This window comes from Mauremys mutica, chromosome 4 (assembly GCF_020497125.1).
Source record: "Mauremys mutica isolate MM-2020 ecotype Southern chromosome 4, ASM2049712v1, whole genome shotgun sequence".
NCBI lineage: Eukaryota > Metazoa > Chordata > Testudines > Geoemydidae > Mauremys > Mauremys mutica.
Window position 1 is genome coordinate 14713816 of NC_059075.1, and position 19041 is coordinate 14732856.

Consider the following 19041-nt stretch of genomic DNA (forward strand, 5'->3'; position numbering starts at 1 on the left):
AGTCCTAATTTGGTTGTAATAGAGGGGCCTGTGTCTTTCTGAAAGGAGCAATACACTTGAAGAATCTTTATGGAAAAAAGTATTAATTGAAAACCCTTTAGGGAACTCCAGAACAATGACTCGTAATTACTGGTATGCAATGAGTGTCGTTTGTGGTACTTAAGGCTTTTGTGTCTAGTACTCTAGTCCCTCTTTCTGACCTTAACGATGAGCTGCATTCTGGACCATGATGCTTTGCCACTGATTGTCTCTCTTCAAGTGTGCGTGCACTCCAAGCCATGTTGGAGCAGCCAAGAGCAATTCTGAGTTAGAGTGTGTACAGCTGAAGAGAAGGAGTTGGGACTAATTGCTGGGTTGCTAGGCCTTAGCATGGTTAACATGTGCAGTTTCCCCCCAGGAGCTGGTAGCCATTGCTCTAGGAGTTGAGGGGGGAAGAGATAATATTATCCCTTTGATCTGTACCAGTGGTTCTCAAACTTTTTTTTTTTTGCGGACCACTTGAAAATTGCTGAGAGACTCGGCAGATCACTTACTGATCTTCCCAAATGTTGTTTGTACTGTTAGCTAACTATTGTAAAGCACTTTGGATAAAAGCTCTATATAAAAAAAACTTTATAATAATTAACTCATATTTTAATATCAGTAGTCTTACCTTTCTGATGCAATGGATGTGCCCTCTTTCCCCCGCTGCGGCAGCACCTGAGCTGGGGGGTCTCTCCCTCTCTCCTCCACCGCAGCAGCCTCCTAGCTGGGGCTGGGAAGGAAGTGGGTATCTCCCCTGCCACAGCAGCCACAAAACTGAGGCTGGGAAGGAGGAGCATCTTTCCCTAGCATCCACAGCCCTGGAGCTGGGGAAAGTCGCCTCTCTCTCTGGCAGCCACAGGCCTGCATGTCCCAGATTCCACCCCCCTTCTTTTTTCTCACCCTACTGCCCCCTATTCTCTATTCCACTGAAAGCCACCCCCCCCCACTTACATATGCGTCTTCTTCAGGGTGCAGGCACCTAATTAGTGGAATCACACTTGCGCGGCTCCACTAATTAGGTGGGTGGTCCTTCAGTCTCTTGTGTTCCAGCCATCCAGGCGCGCACCTTAGAGGGAATTATCTGCGGACCCCCTGTATGGAGCTCGCGGACCACTGGTGGTCCACGGACCACAGTTTGAGAACCTCTGATCTATACAGTGCATGCAGGGTGAATCTTGTTCCTGTGCAGAGGGTCAGTACAAGACCTGTGCACCACTTTAGTCTCAAGTGAGCTCTAGTTGGAGGGTGTATGGTGCTGCAAAGGCCCTTCGCATGGGGTGACTTTTACCCTTGAAGTGGTGAAAGTTTACAATATGCATTGTTGAGCAGTGCATTTTAACTGCAAAGTTCAGGCCCGAAACCAGCTTGTTTGCAGGAATATGTAACAAGCATAGGGCAAACCCTTGTGTACATAGCCGTATCTAGCCACAAGCTGCAGTGCTGTGACTCAGAAAAGGAAACAATCCACTTTGTGTTATATCTCGATTTAGCACTTTTTAATACCGATGTGACTTATTCCAAAGTGGAGCAGAATGATCAATCTTACAGCCCACACTGAAGGCTGGAGAAGAAAATTGTGGTCTCTTGACTCCGCTTTACACAATTTACAGAGGAAAAAAGCACAGAATTCTGCCTTTTCCTCATATTGCCAACAACAAGCATTCAAAAATCACAAGTTGCATCCCCCCAAAAAATCACGAGGCCGCTTAAAATCAAAAGTACACAAAATGGGGGATGGAGTTGATTTTTATTTATCTTGGGGTTTTTTTTAACCCTTAGAGTGCCTCAGATTGTGTTTTCAAGCTTTTCTTCTAAGCCACAGGGGATAGAAACTTCCTTTAAAAAAAAAAAAAGCTGAAATTCTTACATAGTTACTTGACTGCAGGAACTGGGGATTTAAGGAAAACACCCAATATCACAAGACTTGGAATAAAATCACGAGGGTTGGCAACACTGCATTTTTCTCTTGCTTTCTCAGTGTGTCCTTTTGTCTGAGTTCTCCATGGAACCTGTCTTGGGAGCAGAGGCTGTGACCATCTCGTACTGCCACCAAGCTAACCCTTATGCCTACTCATGAATGAGGAAGAGAAAGGGGAAGCAAATGGTGGCAGTAATGTGCACGCTCAGTTCACAGGCTGTGTAGACTGTCTTCCTCCAACAGCACAATCAATAGTGAAAGAGATTTGTGTCTTTCCAGAGCAATACAGTTATGGCCGCTATTAGCATTGCTTACATTAGCAGTAGCACCTAGAACTGGAACCCCTGTAGGCTTGGTGTTGTGCTGTCACAGAAAAAGGCATGGTCCCTGCCTCAAAGAGCTTAGAATCTAATTGGAAGCACTACAGCACCAGTGAGTGAAACAAGCAGTAAGTGGGAGGAAGGAGGAGGAGGGTAACTGCAGTGAGGCCACGCAGTTGTCTAGAATAGGTCTGTGGCTTTGAATTCTTTTAAAGGCAACATACGTAATGTCTAGAGCACTGCTCTGGGATCCAGGAGACTTGGATTCTATCCCTGGCTCTGCCACTAGCCTGCTGGCTGACGTTGGGCAAGTCACAGCGCTGCTCTGTGCCTCAGTTTCCCCATGTGTAAAATAGGGCTAACGATAGTCACTAAAGTGCTGTGAGATCTGCTGATGAAAAGAGCTATGCAAGAGCTAGGCATTATTATTACTATTTATTAATGAAGTGTTTGAACATAAATACCATACTTTTTCTGTCTGTCTCACTGTCTAGCCAGTGCTAGGTGTGTAATTTCTATAGGCATCGTGACAGAAGTGGATCGTGAGAGGGTGAGGGGTTGGACATATGGGTCAGTTCAGGGACTTAAAGATCCACCCATGCCTCAGGGGCATTGTGAAAAGGAGTGGAGAGATACGTGTCTAAAGTCCGTAGCATGTGGCATAATGTGTGGGTGTATCCCCACACTGTTAACTGTGCAGCATTTGCTGGTGGTCCACGGAGAGCCAGCCACCTAGAGCTCCACAGATGTATGGGGGAGATGTAATGAAAGCAACAACAGATACTGTGATTCTAACTTTTTTTCCACAGGAGTTAAAAAAAAAAAAAATCTTTCTGACAGGAAACTAGAAATGCTTCAGTACTTTCCTAGCGTTACTTTTCCATGCAAGCAATTGCCACAGGCTTGTTACATGATCACAGAGCAGAGGGGAGATAGCTAGGCCATGTGCTTGCAAAGGGTGGGGACTCAGGAGTCAGTAGGTCTAATTGTATGGCGTCTGCACTATGAAAACAGGGTGAGAGCCCTTGTGTGCGCGGGTGAGCACATGTACACTCACATAGATGCTGAAAGTTATTTGCTGTGCCACCTTCTTGTTACTATTCAGAAAGGAACCATCCAGTTGTTATGTTCATTTGACCCATGGTCAGAGAATTTCTAAAGACCTGATTCTGGTCCCATATTGATTTTACACTGATGTACCTCCATTTGCTTCAGTGGAGATACTCCTGATTTACACTGACAGCGGATTGGAATCTGGCCCTCCCCTATATCACAGGCAACAGAGTGTAGTCCAGATGTGTTTCCCCCTACTCCCCACTGACCTAAAATTCACCCAAGAACATAATTATTGATCACGTTAGCACCTACGAGTTCCAATCGTGGACCAGGACCCCCGTCGTGCTAGGCGTAGGTGTCATGGATTCATGAGTCTGGTTTATGCCCTGGGCTTTCACCCATCTCCTGGGAGTAACACTTTTGTGTGCTGGATCCCCTGTGTCCCACGGGGTTGGCACAGCAGCTCCATGACTCTGAAGCTGAGCTTTAGGCGCCAGCTCTCCCTGTCTCTGTATGGTCATGACTGCACAGGAAAGACAAATCTGCAGCCGGCCTGTGCCAGCTGACTCGGGCTCGTGGGGCTTGGGCTGCGGGGCTGTTTCACTGCTGTGTAAATGTCTCGGCTTGGGTCTGGAGCCTGGGATCTAGGACCCTGCAGGGAGGGAGGGTCCCCGAGCTCGGGCACCAGCCCAAGTCCAGACGTCTACACAGCAGTGAAACAGCCCCACAAGCCCGAGTCGGTTGGCACAGGCCAACTGCGGGTTTTCTTTGCTGTATCGACATACCCTCCGGGGCTCCCTGCAGCAAGTCCAGCCAAGCCAGACTCCTATGAGAGACTCCCTCCACTTCTGGGCACAATGCTCTCAGTAAGTATCTGCAGAATCCACAACACAGGCCTTTGCATGGAAGGAAACAGTTTAGCAGTTACCTGGAATACAGACTCTGAATGTCCTGGGGTTAGCGTGAAAGAGGTGGAAGCCAGGGTTTTGCCATGCTTCCCTATGCTCCATCCCTGCTCCTTGTCTCTCCATAGAGAGCCCTGTGGCTGTGTCTCTGAGGCCAGTTCTTAACACAGGTTCCTGTGTCCATTGTCCTTCTGCTGCAAAACCGTGCTGTGTTCACATATTCAGCTCCCTCTGCAACAAATGTGCTGATTCTAGCCCAGACAGTCCTAGTGGCTATATGTGTCAAATACCTAACCTGATCTCCCATATCTCAGGAAGAAAAATCAGTTCTTCCCCCAACGGGTAGCAGTGCAAAGGTGCTCGGTACAGAGTCATGCAGATACTTCATAAAATATTGAGGATAATTCTCACATTTGTCAAAGATGTATAAGCACAGAACAAAAAGACTGTCCCTGCCCCGAAGAGGTTACAATCTAAGTAGAATAGTAATGTGCCTATATATGGAATAAGTAGTTTGTGTCACACAGAGCAACTCACAGAATGGAATAAACCCTTTGGGGTAAGGTTGCAATCACACTGTCCTGCTCAGATTTAACGATGGTACTGCAGATGTTATTTCACAATGTTTGCGTTTAGGAATTGCAGAAACATTTTTCATCTTGTTTTCGTACTATTTCTCTACATTGTAGACAAGCCTGGATTCGTGAAACAGCTCCTAACTGTTATGAACAATTAATGTCAAGCTTACACAATAGATCTTGCTATCGCTCTTCCCGCCCGCCTCCCGTGATAACTGTAGGGGACAGTAATTTATAGTTGCCATTCTTTTACAAAAGGAGCGCACATGACAAAGGATCAGAAAGAAGGGATGCTAAATATCCTGACAAAAATGTGTTTTGTTATCGGGAAATCAGTTTTTAAAACAAATCCTGGCACAACTCCAAACATAGGTAGCTGAATGTAAAGCTGTGAAGAGAAAAATAAAAAATTTCAGAACTCTGCTTGGGCTTTAGAGCCTTCATGGCTTCTGATCCTTGTTTTATATTGCACCCATTACTGTGATATCCTGTTTTGGGAGAAGTGCTCGAGAGTTAAAGCATTTATACTGCTCCTCTGTCTTCGAAAGTCTGTGTGACTGATGTACCCTCAGATACTACAGTGATCAGCGCTTGACACGTGTATGTAGAAATTTACATGGTGACCCCTGCCCTCCCCCATCTTTCACTCCTGGGGGCATTCTGCACCAAAAAATTACAAATTCTGTGCATACTGACCATACTGGGATTGTTGGGTGATTTATTGGCAGCAATGTGCCGATTTTCCAGCACCACTGCACCAGGAAACTAGGGTTACACAGTCTCCTCCACGAAACCCCCAATACGAGGGGACCTTTGAGGAACAGGAGGCTAGGGTGGACAAAGAGGCTACCCCTCAAACCCCTGTTTCATCGTCGTTTCTAGGTGAGATAGGCAGTGCCGTAACAAGGGCGAGGCGAATGAGGCACTTGCCTCGGGCATGCAAAGCGGAGGGGCACAGCTCTACCACGATCGGCGGTGCTTCGGCGGCAGCTCTACTGCCACCGCTTCTTCGGTGGCAATTCGGCAGTGGGTCCCTGAGTCCCTCTCAGAGGGAAGGACCTGCCGCCAAATTGCCACCACCACTTCATTCATTCTTCAGCGGCAAGTCGGCGGCGGGTCCTTCTTTCCGAGATGGACTCAGGGACCCGCCACCGAAGAGCCTGGAGCTGTCCCTTGCCTCGGGCGCAAAAATTCCTTGTTACGGCTCTGCAGTCATGCCTCCATCACCATTTATAGCCAATGATTTTTGTCAGTTCCGGCACCTTGTGAAGAGGGTGGCTGATACCAGCCACATACTGTACTTCTTGAGGAAGTTAAAGACTCTCATCACAAACTCCTGGACACTTTGTATTCCGTGACACCCACCGGGGTTGCACTACCCATTAATGAACCACTCCTGGATCCAGCAAAGATTGTGTGGCAAACTCCAGCCATCATGCTGCTAACTTGTAAACAGGTGGAGAAGAAATATTATGTTGCCCCAGGGACTCAGAATTTTTGTTTCCTCATCCCCCTTCTAATTACCTGGTGGTGGATGCTGTAAACAAGTGGGGTAGACAGATTTACTCTGGGTCTGCTCGTTAGGAAAAGGGCCAGAAAAGGTTAGACCAGCCTACTCATCTGCGACTCTCCAATTTCAGATAACAAATTATCAGGAGATTATGCCCAAGTATGACTACATTAATTACAATGAGTTCACATCCTTTGTTGATCATCTTCCACAGGAGCACAGAGAACACTTCCTTCTGGGCCATAATTAAAGGGTCAATTATTGTCCAGAACCTCTCTCTCCAAGCATCCTTGGGTGCTGCAGACACTGCTGCTAGATCCACCTCCACAGCAGTTGTCACATGCAGGATGTTGTGGCTCCAGTTGTTGGGACAAAGGAACACTAATTCTAAGAGTGATGAACAACATCAGGCAGGACAAGGCCAGGGTTGTCGTTGCAGTACCAACTTGGCCGAGGCAAGGTTGGTGTCCTTACCTGCTTCACCTGTATATTCAACCAATGCTCAAGCTTTTACCGTCCTGCATCTCCTCTTCCAGGAAATGGGTTTTGTGTTTCAATCCAACCAAGAGGTGAAGTTGTTCTCCAAACATAGCTCCCAGATGGTTCATGGGATTAGAATCCTGCTCAACAGGAGTACAACAAGTATTATAAACAGTAGAAGGGAGTCAACTCGAATTACTTAAATTCAGAAATGGAAGAGGTTCAACCACTGGTGTCACGGTCACCATCTTGTGCCTGAATCTCCTCCGCTCTTAGCCATTGTGGACTATCTGCTGGACTTAAAAAATTGGGTATATCAGTTAGCTCTGTTAAAGGTTCATCATCCTGTGATATCAGCTTTTCATTTCCCCCTAGATGGGTATTCCATTTTTGTGCACCCTATGTTCTTGAGATCTATTAAGGGTCTGGGTAATCTTTATCCCCAGGTTAAAGATGCTACTCTGATTTGGGATCTCAACCTGGTACATAGATATCTTATGGGACCTCTGTTCGAATCTCTGGCGACCTGCATCTTGCTTCACTTATCTATAAAGACTGCCTTTCTAGTAGCTAACATGTCAGCCCACAGGGGTGGAGAAATTGGAGCCTTGATGGCAGAACCCCCATTTATGATATTTTTCAAGGACAAGGTCTTACTATCACCACACCCAAAGTTCTTAGCTAAGGTGCTGTCGGATTTCCACCTGAACCAGTCTAATGATCTACTGGTATTTTTTCCTAAACCACATAAATCTGAGGTGGGAGACTTCGTTAAATGTACGGCAGGCATTGGCTCTTTATCTGGATAGGACCAAGCAATTTCGGAAGTAATTTTGACTCTTTCTCTCCACTGGAGAAGGATCAAAGGGGTCCACGATCTCTTCACAGAGACTCTTGAGGTGGATCCGTGGGTGTACTACAGCTGGTGCTTTGCCTCCCCAAAGGGTTATAGCGCACTCTACCAGATCACAAGCAAATTCTACAGCACTACTCGAAAACATGCAAGTGTCTGAGATATGCAGAGCTGCTACGTGGGCCCCAGTGCGTACCTTTTCTAACACTATGCCTTGGTCCATGCGCTCAGATCTGATGCGGCACTTGGTTCTGTTCTACTGTCTTCAGTCTTGATCTTGATTCTGAAGCTCCCTCCTCCCTGTGAGGACACTGCTCAAGAGTCACCTGAAGTGGAGCACCCGTAGGGCACTACTCAAAGAGGAAGAAAAGGTTACTTTGTGCAGTAGCTGTTCATCGAGATGTGTTTGCCTATGGGTGCTGCACTATAGTCCCTCCTTCCCCTCTGCTTCAGACTGTTCTTGTTGGATGTTTGGATAGAGAAGAAACTGAGGGCAGTTTGCCTGTGCAGCCCTATATACCCTCAGAGTGTGGCATGAGGTTGTAGAGAGGGCATGCACGGGTCCAACAGACATTGCTTATGGAAAATCTCCGATCAAAGGCTTGAGAGGCATATGTGCACCTGAAGTGGAGCACCCATAGGGGGAGACACCGTGAAGAACCAAACTGCTGCCCAAGGTGAGTAACCTTTTCATCTTTGGAAGCTTGGAGTTATTTTCCCCCTCATTGATGCAGAATGAACAGGGGTCAGAATGTTCCTGTAGAGAACAGCAAAGCTGTGGAAGGGGTTCCTAGTTCATGTTAAAGAAATAACCATGGCGCTGAAAACTGTTAGATCATTTTACCGTAGACATTAAATGTATGTGAATTTTGCTAGTTGAATTTCTCCCAATATTCTTTCTTCCTCCTGGGTCTCCTAGGAATGGAATGATGGTACATCTGACAGTTACTGTCATGACTCGGATGTTGGGGGGTCAAGCCTCGGAGCACTCGGAGCTGCGCGCATAAGAATTGAGCCACTGGGGACCTGCTGCAGCACTTAAAACAGGCCTGGTCTGCAGGCTCCCTTCAGCCAATTAGGTGGGCAGGTCAATCAGGTGGTCCTGCCACAACCCATCTGAGCTCATTTATCTGCCTGGAGGCTGGGCTGGCTAGTCCTCAGGCTCAGCTGAAGGAGCTCACTCCTTACAGTTACCATCGCTCATAATATAATCTATAAAGAAAACAGTGTATTGATTGTAGGGATTCCATAGTGATGTTGTGGCACTTTCTCTTCTATGCCTAACATTGACCCTTCTACCTATCTGATTTTCTAAAATAAAAGAAACAATTAGTAATTAAACAGGCTATTTAGCCTGAAATTTCTCAGGAGAGGCAGAAAAAGTTGGGGATGTGTGAAGTGAATCTGATAAGATAGATAGATAGATATTGAGATATGCACATTAAAAATAAGTGGTACTCTCTCCCACCAACATTTCACTTATTGTTCTCATCAATTTTTCTCCATCCATAACTCAGTTTTTTAAAATGTGAGTTGAGATTGGTGAAGTTATTTAAAATGAAAATTCTTAGTGTTGGAAGGGCCTTGCTGTGACGCACGTTGTAAACATCAATTAAAGCAGCACCGTTGTTAATTAGGGTTTGGACTTCTGGGAAATAGCCAGTCTCTAACTAATGTAAACTCCCTTGGCTTCTCCAAACAGTTTCTAGAAACTGTCACCCTCCAGTGCCAGTTCACAATCTGCTATAAGCCGAACAGTTTTCCTAGATTCTGAAAATTGCCTCAACTTTGGGGCAGCCTAGTAGTGGCGATCAAAACTGTGTGTCATCCATGGTCCTGCAGATGGTGGTATTTTTATTTTTGTTTTTTGTTTTTAATCACTGCTTACAAGTGCTCCTTAATCTAGATTTTCATTTAAAAAAAATCTCTTTAGTATTCTGGTTGTGAAGACAACTTCCAGAATGTGAACTGAATATACTGCAATGCAGTGAAGTTTGCCGGAGTCTGCAGACAGCTTGAACCAATAGCTTTAGGAGTTGTGCATGGCTCCATTAATCTCAGAAGGCTGTTATATCTGAAACCTAATAATGGCATCTGGATGCTTCCCGGGGTACCCAGGATTGTGAGGTACCTTGCTGCTCCCTGCCATTAGCATGAGAGAACCTTGTCTGTGCCTGTCAGGGGTCAGCTTCCTGATAACCCTGGCCAAAGACAGCACAAGTACTCCCCTCTCAGCTTCCCTGCCTCCGCCCAGACTATGCTGTCTCTCTGCAGGCAAGCGATAGGCACACACTTAAATTTATTCATGTTTTCACTATATCTATTATCACAGAACAGAGATTCAAATGATAGTAAGTGAGAATATTGGAAACAAATAGTTACCTATAACCCAAAATCATAACATCCTTGCTACAGCCTAAACTTAACTCACAGGACATTAGTGTGTCTCCCTACAGGATCGCTTACCCCGAGTCCTTTTCCCAGCATTTTCAACCAGAATGGCTGAGACCTTCCTTTCATAAAATCAAGCCCGCTGGCAACTTGGCTTTAGATTAAAGGATGACACCTAGTCCCCTTTCCACTTCTTTTTTAGTTACACAATATGGACCTTTGCCCCAGCAGGTTCTATCTTCAGAGACTGATCTTGGAGCTCCTCTGTCTTTGTAAATCTTCAGGCCAGCACCTGACCCAGGCAACAAACACAGCCTGTCACCAAGTATGCCCATTGTTTTTATGCTGATTGGGTTGGCCCGGAGGCATACAATACACAATGGCCTGCCAGAAATATAAATATTTACTACCTCCGTTCCTGCCTAGAATCTGTTTATCACCTTCTGGCAACCTGTCTTAACTTAGCTATTTTAAGAACATAATTTTCAGGATACATACAGAACTCCTTACACATTATCTGCCCATACATTTCACAACAATGATGATGACCAGTGTGACACATGCTTTCAGGTAGAGAACTTACGTGACCCCTCTTGGTGAATGCAGGGGATCCTTGTAACCCTATTACCCCTGTGCCCTCTGCCAGTGGGGACCAAGAGGTCCTTAGGTCACAGACATGAGCTAGTAACCCCTCACAAAAATGCAGAAAGGTTTTGTTCTCTTTATTTTTAAAGCAACTGTTCCGTTTTAGAAGCAATGTTTAGCTCCTGTGCTTAGCAATCATCGCTGGATGTAGCAAACCCAAATCACTTCCTACCTAAAAATCCCCGAAAGGCCTAACTCTCTCCTTCCCAGCCGTCAATATTGCCAGCGTCCCCTAACAACGTCTACAGTGCAGTGACTCATCACTAGAAAAATCTGCAGAACGTTGAAAACATATCATTTGGAGATAGTGTAAAATGAATTGAATTCAGAGTCAAAACAAATAGATCATACGAGGAAGAGTGGTTGGATGGGAGCTGGGGGGACAGTGAAGGGAATGGGCGTGATTGATTGCATGGGAAATATAACCTTGGTTTAATGGACCACTGAAATGAACGGCAAGATTCCAGTTGACTCCAAGTGGCATTGGGTCAGTGTCTGCGCATGTACGGGAAGGCTTTGTGATAGCCATTAACTTTAAAAATGTATTGTCAAAGATTTAGTCACCCACGCTTTTATCACCGGGATAATGATGATAATTTTAAGTACGTTCTAATGACGACAAATGTCTTGGAGATTTCTACAAAATGAACCATAGCCAGTTAAAAGACCATCATTTGGCAAAATAATCAGTCATGGAAGGTGCATATTGAAAAGATCAATTGAGTCATCCACGTCTAATTCAATGAATATTCCCTAAAAAAGACTGAACAAAAGACTCTCTAGTTTTATATATCCCAGGAAATGGGGCTCCTGTTGGTTTCCTTTGGATACTATTCTGCAGCCTTATATGTATAGTTTTGGAGAGGTTTTCTTGGTGGTCCCTCTCTATTTTCCCTTTTTTAATGTAGTTATGCCTATCTATATTGCCTGGTAGCACGCTATATAATTCTCTTTCTTGAAGTCAATGATATCAGTGAGGCCCAGATTTCACACCTGGTGTTGTAAAATTCCGCCCCCCGTAGTTGTCACTGACCCAAGCAGTACAGGTGGTTCAATCTTTCCCCATTAGCCTTCTGGTAATTTTTGTTCCTCTTCTCTGAACTCCCCCTGAATTTGCCGATATCTTTCTGGTAAGGTGGGGAAAGATTTTTCAAAGGCACACGAAGAGCAGATGTGCCGGAGGCATGCAGAGAAGGGCCCATTGCCTTCCTGCAATCCTTATGAAGATGAAAAAATGACACACATTCCTGTTTTGAGATTTTTAAACCTCTCTCCACATTCTACTTCCAAAAAATCAGAAACTGTCTTAGGTTCTGGTTCTGCAAGGTACATAAGCACATGCCTAACTTTAAGCCTCTGACTAGTCCCACTTAATTCAATGGGACTGCTGACAATGCAGAAAGTTAGACATGCTTAACTGCCTGGCTGAATCAGGGCCTGAGTGTAGAAAGTGGTTATATTTCATTTAAACATCAAAAGAACATTGTAATTATTCTCAGCTTCCCCTTTCTCTGCCAACAATTGATGTCAAAATGTTCCTTTTAAACTTTCTCATAGAAATGAATACAGCCTATGGACTTGTTCACCCCTGGGAACAAACGTTTGTGTAGTAAATGGCTAGAACACAGTATTGGGAGTGGGGAGTTCTGCTTCTGTCTGCCGTTGATCGGCTGTGTGAGCTTTGGGCAAGTCAATTAAAAAAATAAAACAAAAAAAACTTTTTGTGCCTCTGTTTCACCATCTTCAAGGTGGATATGATATAATACTTAACTCAAGGGGGTGTTAAGGGAATCAAGGTTTGTAAATGCTTTGAGAACCTTGGCTGAAATTTGCTATATAAGCATAGAGTATTTTTATATAGATAGTTCTGGTGCTAATAATGTAATGTATGAGCACCACGAGATGTGCTAGCGTTCGAGTGGTCTGTATTTAAGTTTTTGTCATAATGGCTTTCATCTAGCTGCTGTAAGATTATCTGGAGCTCTTTGCTGTCTGCTACAAAATGCATGTCTTGCTGTGTAATCTTGGCTTTCTGGCGGTGGCTTTGTGGCTGTATCTTTAAGCTGGTGGAAGGGTTCTTGCCTTTCCTTCTCTCTAGGCTGGATAGTTTTGATAGATAACACATAGACATTGATGGACAAGTGATTTACGGTAATTTCTTATAATGCTTATTCTATAGCTCACAGAATTGTAAGTGTGGCATGCTGGCAAAACTGAACAACTGATCATCAGATACAGGTCATGGTATAAGCATGGCTTCTCAGAACGCTCAGAGTTTCCTCCAGCCACTCTCCTCCTGGATGTCCCGGATGTATGAAGCTGTCCAACAAGCAGGAGACTCCTTATCTTCTTCGTTGGTCAACTTGAGCAGAGTGGACCACAAGTCGGAGGAAGATGGAAACCAGGACTTAGAAGACAGTGATGGCAGTTATAAGGACTACTCTGAAGATTCAGAAAATGAAGGAAGCTTTAGCCAGAACATGGAAGGTACTGAGCATGTGCATCTTGAAGACAGTCACTTTCCATCAACAAGTCATGATCTTGATTCCCAGGCACCTGCCGGTGGCTCCAACATGAGTCTGCAATGGCAAAAAAGAGTGAGAAGCGGCACCAGCTCCTCGGAGCAACGTCCAGACGACACCAGCTCTCTGTCATCCCAGGGATTTTACCAAGAATATGATGACCACCAGCTGCTAAGTATGCTTCCTGCCATACCCGAGGAGGAAGGCTACCTCAACAGGCAGATAAGGGATCTTCAGCATGACCTTGATGTGGCTGGCTCATTAGAAAATATTAATGGAAAGGCATGTGTGGAAGGTAAGATGGTGGTAACCACCCGGCAGCATTATGCAAGAGGGCCCATTTCTCTCCTTTGACTTTGATTGATTTAGTTATTAATCTGCTCATTTTATTTTACATCATCTCTTGTAGATTTCTCACAGTTTCAAAATCCCCAAACCAACCATGCTAATGGCCCTGATTCTCCTCTGTCTTTCAGAATTAATTGCATTAAAGTGAGTGGAGTTCAACGGGTGTAAAGACACGGTAGATTAGAGGAAAATCAGGCCTTGTTACCGTATTAAGAAATGCAGTTCATTTCCCACATTTATTCAATTCAAGCTCATGAGCTTGACACGTCAGTGTGCTGTGGATTTCAGCCAAAATGCTTCAGGTATCAGAACCCTTCAAAGGGAGCTTTTCACCTTAACCCTTCACTTTGAGAAGCATCTGCTTGTACATCATTGCTTAAAAAAAAAAAAATCAAACCTTGCCAGGACTCTCAAGATGTTTCTCTGTGGTTTGCTTTGAAGTGCTGTACTGAAAGCTAGATGTGTTTTGAGAGTTACAGGTGAAGTACTCCCAGATCACTTTTTCTCCTCACAACTTTTCAAATAAGATCTAAGAGGACCATAGGTGCTGACTTCTACTGGCACCGGTGAATGCTTGACCCCCCTCAGCCCCTGGCCCCGCCCCGACTCCACCCTTGCCCTGCCCCGTCCCACCCCCATTCCAACCCCTTCCCCAAAGACCCTGCCCCGATTCCGACTCCTTTCCCAAATCCCCGCCCCGGCCCTGCCTCTTCCCCACCTCCTCCCCTAAGCGTGCCACATTCCCGCTCCTCCCTCCTATACAGCTGTTTGGTGGCAGCAAGCGCTGGGAGGTAGGCTGAGGAGCGGGAACGTAGCACGCTCAGGGGAGGAGGTGGAGGAAGAGGTGGGGTGGGGAACTTGGCTGCCGGTGGGTGCAGAGCACCCACTAATTTTTCCCCGTGGGTGCTCCAGCCCTGGAGCACCCACGGAGTCAGCATCTATGAAGAGGACACTAAGTAGGAAATTACAGGAAATGGATCAGAATTTGATTTAAAAAAAATTAAGTTAAATTAATAGTTTCAGGGGTCTGAATCTCAGCTACCCAAATGATGTATACCAGATAGCCCCTAATAATGGCTTCCAGACTGGGCTTGATAAGTTTCTGAAGGGGATGGTATGATGAGACTGCGTTCAATGGCATGTAGCCGACCTGCGACTGCTAGCAGCAAATATCTCCAACAGCTGGTGATTGGACACTAGATGGGGAGGGCTCTGAGTTAGTACAGAGAATTCTTTCCCAGGTGTTTGGCTGGTGGGTCTTGTCCACATGCTCAGGGTCTCACTGATCACCATATTTGGGGTCAGGAAGGAATTCCCCCCCCAGGTCAGATTGGCAGAGGCCCTGCATCTTTTTTTTGTCTTCCTCTGCACCATGGGGCACAGGTCACTTGCAGGTTTAAACTAGTGTAAATGGTGGATTCTCTGTAACTTGAAGTCTTTAAACCATGATTTAAGGACTTCAGTAACTCAGCCAGAGGTTAGGCGTCTATTGCTGGAGTGGGTGAGTGAGGTTCTGTGACCTATAATGTGCAGGAGGTTAGACTAGATGATTATGACGGTACCTTCTGGCCTTTGAGTCTATGAATCTATAGGTTAAATATGTAGTTTCAAGGATCTGTATGTCAGCTACCCAAAGGATGCAGACTAGTTTCCCCCCTAATAATGGAGAGAGAGGGCTGCAATAATCTTAAAACTTTGGCTGATGAGCAACTTTAAGCACAACAGCCTTCGAGGTGGGTGGTGGTGATCTGGAATTTCTGTGCTTCTGCACAGTGTTGCATGTGACCTCATTGTGTATATGTTCATGTGGAATTTCCTGTATCAATCCACTTTCCATGTGTGATCAGAGAGAGCTGGCAGAGATGTAAAGCCTATGTGGACACTGCATGAAAACTAGCATCCCGACTACATTGTATATAGGTAATGATGTATTAAAGCCATTGTTTCAGGGAATTTATATTTTCTCTTGGCCTAGGGTAAAATTTTCAGAAGTGATTTAGGAGCATAGGGGCTTGTCTACACAGGAAAGTTAATTTGGATTTAAAGAGGAATAGCTATTCCTGAATAACTCCATGTGTTGGGCACTCTTATTCTGGAATAAGAATGCAGGGCTGCCCAGAGGATTCCGGGGGCCCGGGGTCTTCGGCGGCGGGGGACCCTTCCGTTCCAGGACCGCCACTGAAGTGCCCTGAAGACCCGCGGCGGGGCCCCCCCGCCACCGAATTACCGCCGCCGAAGTGCAGCCCGGTCTTCGGCGGTAATTCGGCGGAGGGGGGCTCCCGCCGCGGGTCTTCGGGGCACTTCGGCGGCGGGTCCCGGAACGGAAGGGCCCCCCGCCGCCGAATTACCACCGAAGACCGAGCTGAACTTCGGCGGCGGGTCCCACTCCGTCTTCGGCGGTAATTCGCCAGCGGGGGGTCCTTCCGCCCCGGAGCGGAAGGACTCCCCGCCGGCGAAGACCGGGAGCAGAAGAAGCTCCTGCGCCTGGCCGCACAAGAGTTTTCCGGGCCCCCCGGAGCGAGTGAAGGACCCCGCTCCGGGGGCCCCGAAAAACTCTGGTGGGGGCCCCTGTGGGGCTCGGGGCCTGGGGCAAATTGCCCCTCTTGCCCCCCCCCCCGGGCGGCCCTGTAAGAATGCCTTGTTTTAAATTGGCTTAATCCACTTCCCAGAGTGTTAAGGGCTTGTCCACACAGGAAGTTATTCTGGAATAGCTATTGGATCAAGCTGATTCAGAGTAAGGCACTCTTATTCTGGAGTAGGAGCATCCATAGAGGCAGTTCATCAGGAATAGTTAATCTGGCATAACTCCCTGTGTAGACAAGTCCTAAGACTTCCAAGTGCTTAACTCTTTTGAAAATGGCATTTAGACACTTCTGAAAATTTGAACCTGCTGTTGCAAAAGCTCTCTCCTGAGAGCGGCTAAACACCTTCGACTCCCACTGTTGCCAGTGCGAGCTGTGGGTGCTCAGCAACTCCACTATTGTGCTTGATACTGCACAGGATCTGGCCCTTTGTTTTGATACTTGGTGGGGAGATCGGACATGGATGGTGTAAATCTTGGCAGTGGCCCTTCAAGAAAAATTTAAATCTGTCCTTTACTTTCTTCCCCCTGCACCATCATCCCCATTAAATAAGTAAATAATTAAAAAGGAAGGAATAACCAGCCAATACTACTCTTTCCCACCATCACCCCCTCCCCGCAAACTGCCCTGCCTGATGCCTTTGATATCGTATTTTAGAGCTGGATCAGTGTGAATTCTCAAGTTAGAAATCCATGCCTCAGTAGTGGTGTCTAATTCACAAATGCTGCATGAAGCCAGAGTAATCAGGCATTTATGTGGCTGTGCAATGGGATGAAATCCAGCCCCCCTTTCCCTTCCCCAAACTGCGGGCAGGATTTGACATTAAAGGACTGGAATAGTGGCTACGTTCTCTCAGCGCCTGTTCTATGGGAGTTCCTGGCCACTGGATCCATGTTAGTTCTTATGGCCTGATTCCTACCACCCTCTCGCCACATTAGTCTATATGGAGCCATCATGGAGCCCTGCTCTGCAGAGCTCCCCACCCCGCCCAGCTGCTTTGCCCAAAGCCCCTTCCTTTTCACCTGTAAGCCCCAGCTTTCCACCCTCCTCGTGCTTTTTCCTCCACTCTGCACTGCACTATGGACCATATTATGCCCTCATGACTTGATGGCAGTGAAGTTGCAGGCGTGGATCAAGGGCACAATATGGCATGAAGCTCTGACTTCTTTCATCTCAGAGCTATCTAAAACATACACATCGCAGCAGCTCGCTGGAAAGTGTGAAAGCACCCAACCGTGATTGAAAGTGTCTTGCCTGAGATTTTTTTTTTTTAAATTTCCCTTGTCTTGGATGCGATTGCACATGTTCTGCTACCCAAAGTGTGGCATACCCCTTCCTAAACATGCGTGCCCCTCCTTCGTCTTTCCCGTCGCTCTTTGGATCCATTGATTGACACTGAGCATGTGAAATGATCTGATGATAATTGAGAAGATGGGATATCCTGACAACTTTAAATTTCAAATCTTGATTGAAATGATCAGAGGAAATGTAAGAGGTATCCTTGTTTCTGTTAGCTTTCTTCCTAACCCTAAATGACAACATACATGAGCATATGGCCTGGCTGGCATTCAGTAAAGGAGAGTCATTCCCTAGCATAAATATTAAACTTTTGAAAAATTTTCATCTTGCATTTGGCATTATTTGCCTTGGTCCTGTAAAATACATGTTTCCTGTTTATCTTGGACTCTTTTCAGAACATTGCATCTTGATTTTATTTTACTTTAATGTACCGTATTCCCCTCTACAACAGAAGATTTTTAAGCTAAATTGGCACAAAACAAGAGCGATGCTTGAATGCTTTTTGTTGCCATGGAAATATTTCTGGGCACTTACTGAAGACCTGGTTGCCAATAGTAATGTAACAGAGAAAATAGATACACTTCATTTAGCAGCCACAGATGATTAATAGACCCATTACAGGGTCATCCCAATATAGGCTTTGCTGGTTTTAAAAAAATAGCAGCAAAAGAAAAGCCTTTTGGTGGAAAAACATCACCTTTGCTAGACGAAGTAAAGATGACATTATTGCAGTTAAAAAATTGGGCAGAAAAGACCGATTTTATCAAATAAGTTTTTTAACAGATGGTTTTCAGCCACACTTTTTTTTTTTTTTTTGCTTTCAAGAAACATGATCCCTATTTTCTAAATTGGCCCTTCTGCTGTCCTCAGTGCATTCCAAGCGTAGAGTATTGAAAGGCATCTCTAGGCTAAGGGGTCTAAGTGTTTGAGCACTGAAATCTTTGAGTTCTCAAATCACACTGCTGATAGTTAATGTGGCACATGCTGATTTGCTGTGGCGTAGGTTCGACTGCCACTGAATCCCTGTGTTGAGCCCCCAGTCTATAACTAAGAGATGCAAATGCTGTTGTGCCACAAATGCATTGAGAAGTTCTAGCGCTGTTTCACTTTCGTCACTTTTGGTCCATTGTCAGAAAACTAGATACATATGAGATCTGTATAAGGTGCACTGGAGAGTGGACACCCCATCAGTATTTAACTGAAGCTCAGTTGCCTTACTCCATATTCCTCTGTCACACCAGTTTAGCACCAATGCGAAGGAAACCTTCTTCTTCTTCGGTATCCCTCGATGCAAGGATGATCTCTGCCAAGGAGGTTCATTGATGACTTTTTAAGTGGCTGAGGAGCCCAATTCTGGCCCTGCAAATTTTCCCACAGAAGTGACAGTTGTAATCTTGGAGGAGACATAGCTGTTGGCTGGAATGCTGTGCCCTTTCTTTCCTCCTTTGTCGCTTCTCTGTCTCATGAGCACCTCTGTTCTCCTCAAAGTGAGCTGTGGCTTGGTGTATGATGTGACGCCACTGTGTTCTGTTCCACACCAAGTCCTCCCAGGTTGTTGGGTTGATGCCTCCCTTTTTAAGCTGTACTTTCAGTATGTCTTTGAAATGCTT

The 19041-nt window shown here is 45.7% G+C and overlaps 1 protein-coding gene across 4 annotated transcripts in view; it reads left to right on the forward strand.

Annotated features, from left to right (window-relative positions):
* SYT16 (synaptotagmin 16) overlaps positions 1-19041 on the forward strand; it is a 155148-nt gene that overhangs the window by 77445 nt on the left and 58662 nt on the right. For 3 of the 4 annotated variants that reach the window (XM_045016690.1, XM_045016691.1, XM_045016692.1), the window contains exon 2: positions 12860-13497. The exons of the other annotated variant lie outside the window; for it this stretch is intronic. In XM_045016690.1, coding sequence (XP_044872625.1) covers positions 12933-13497 — 565 coding nt within the window. In that variant the 5' untranslated portion in view covers positions 12860-12932. The remainder of the gene's footprint in view (positions 1-12859; positions 13498-19041) is intronic. 4 annotated transcript variants of the gene reach the window in all.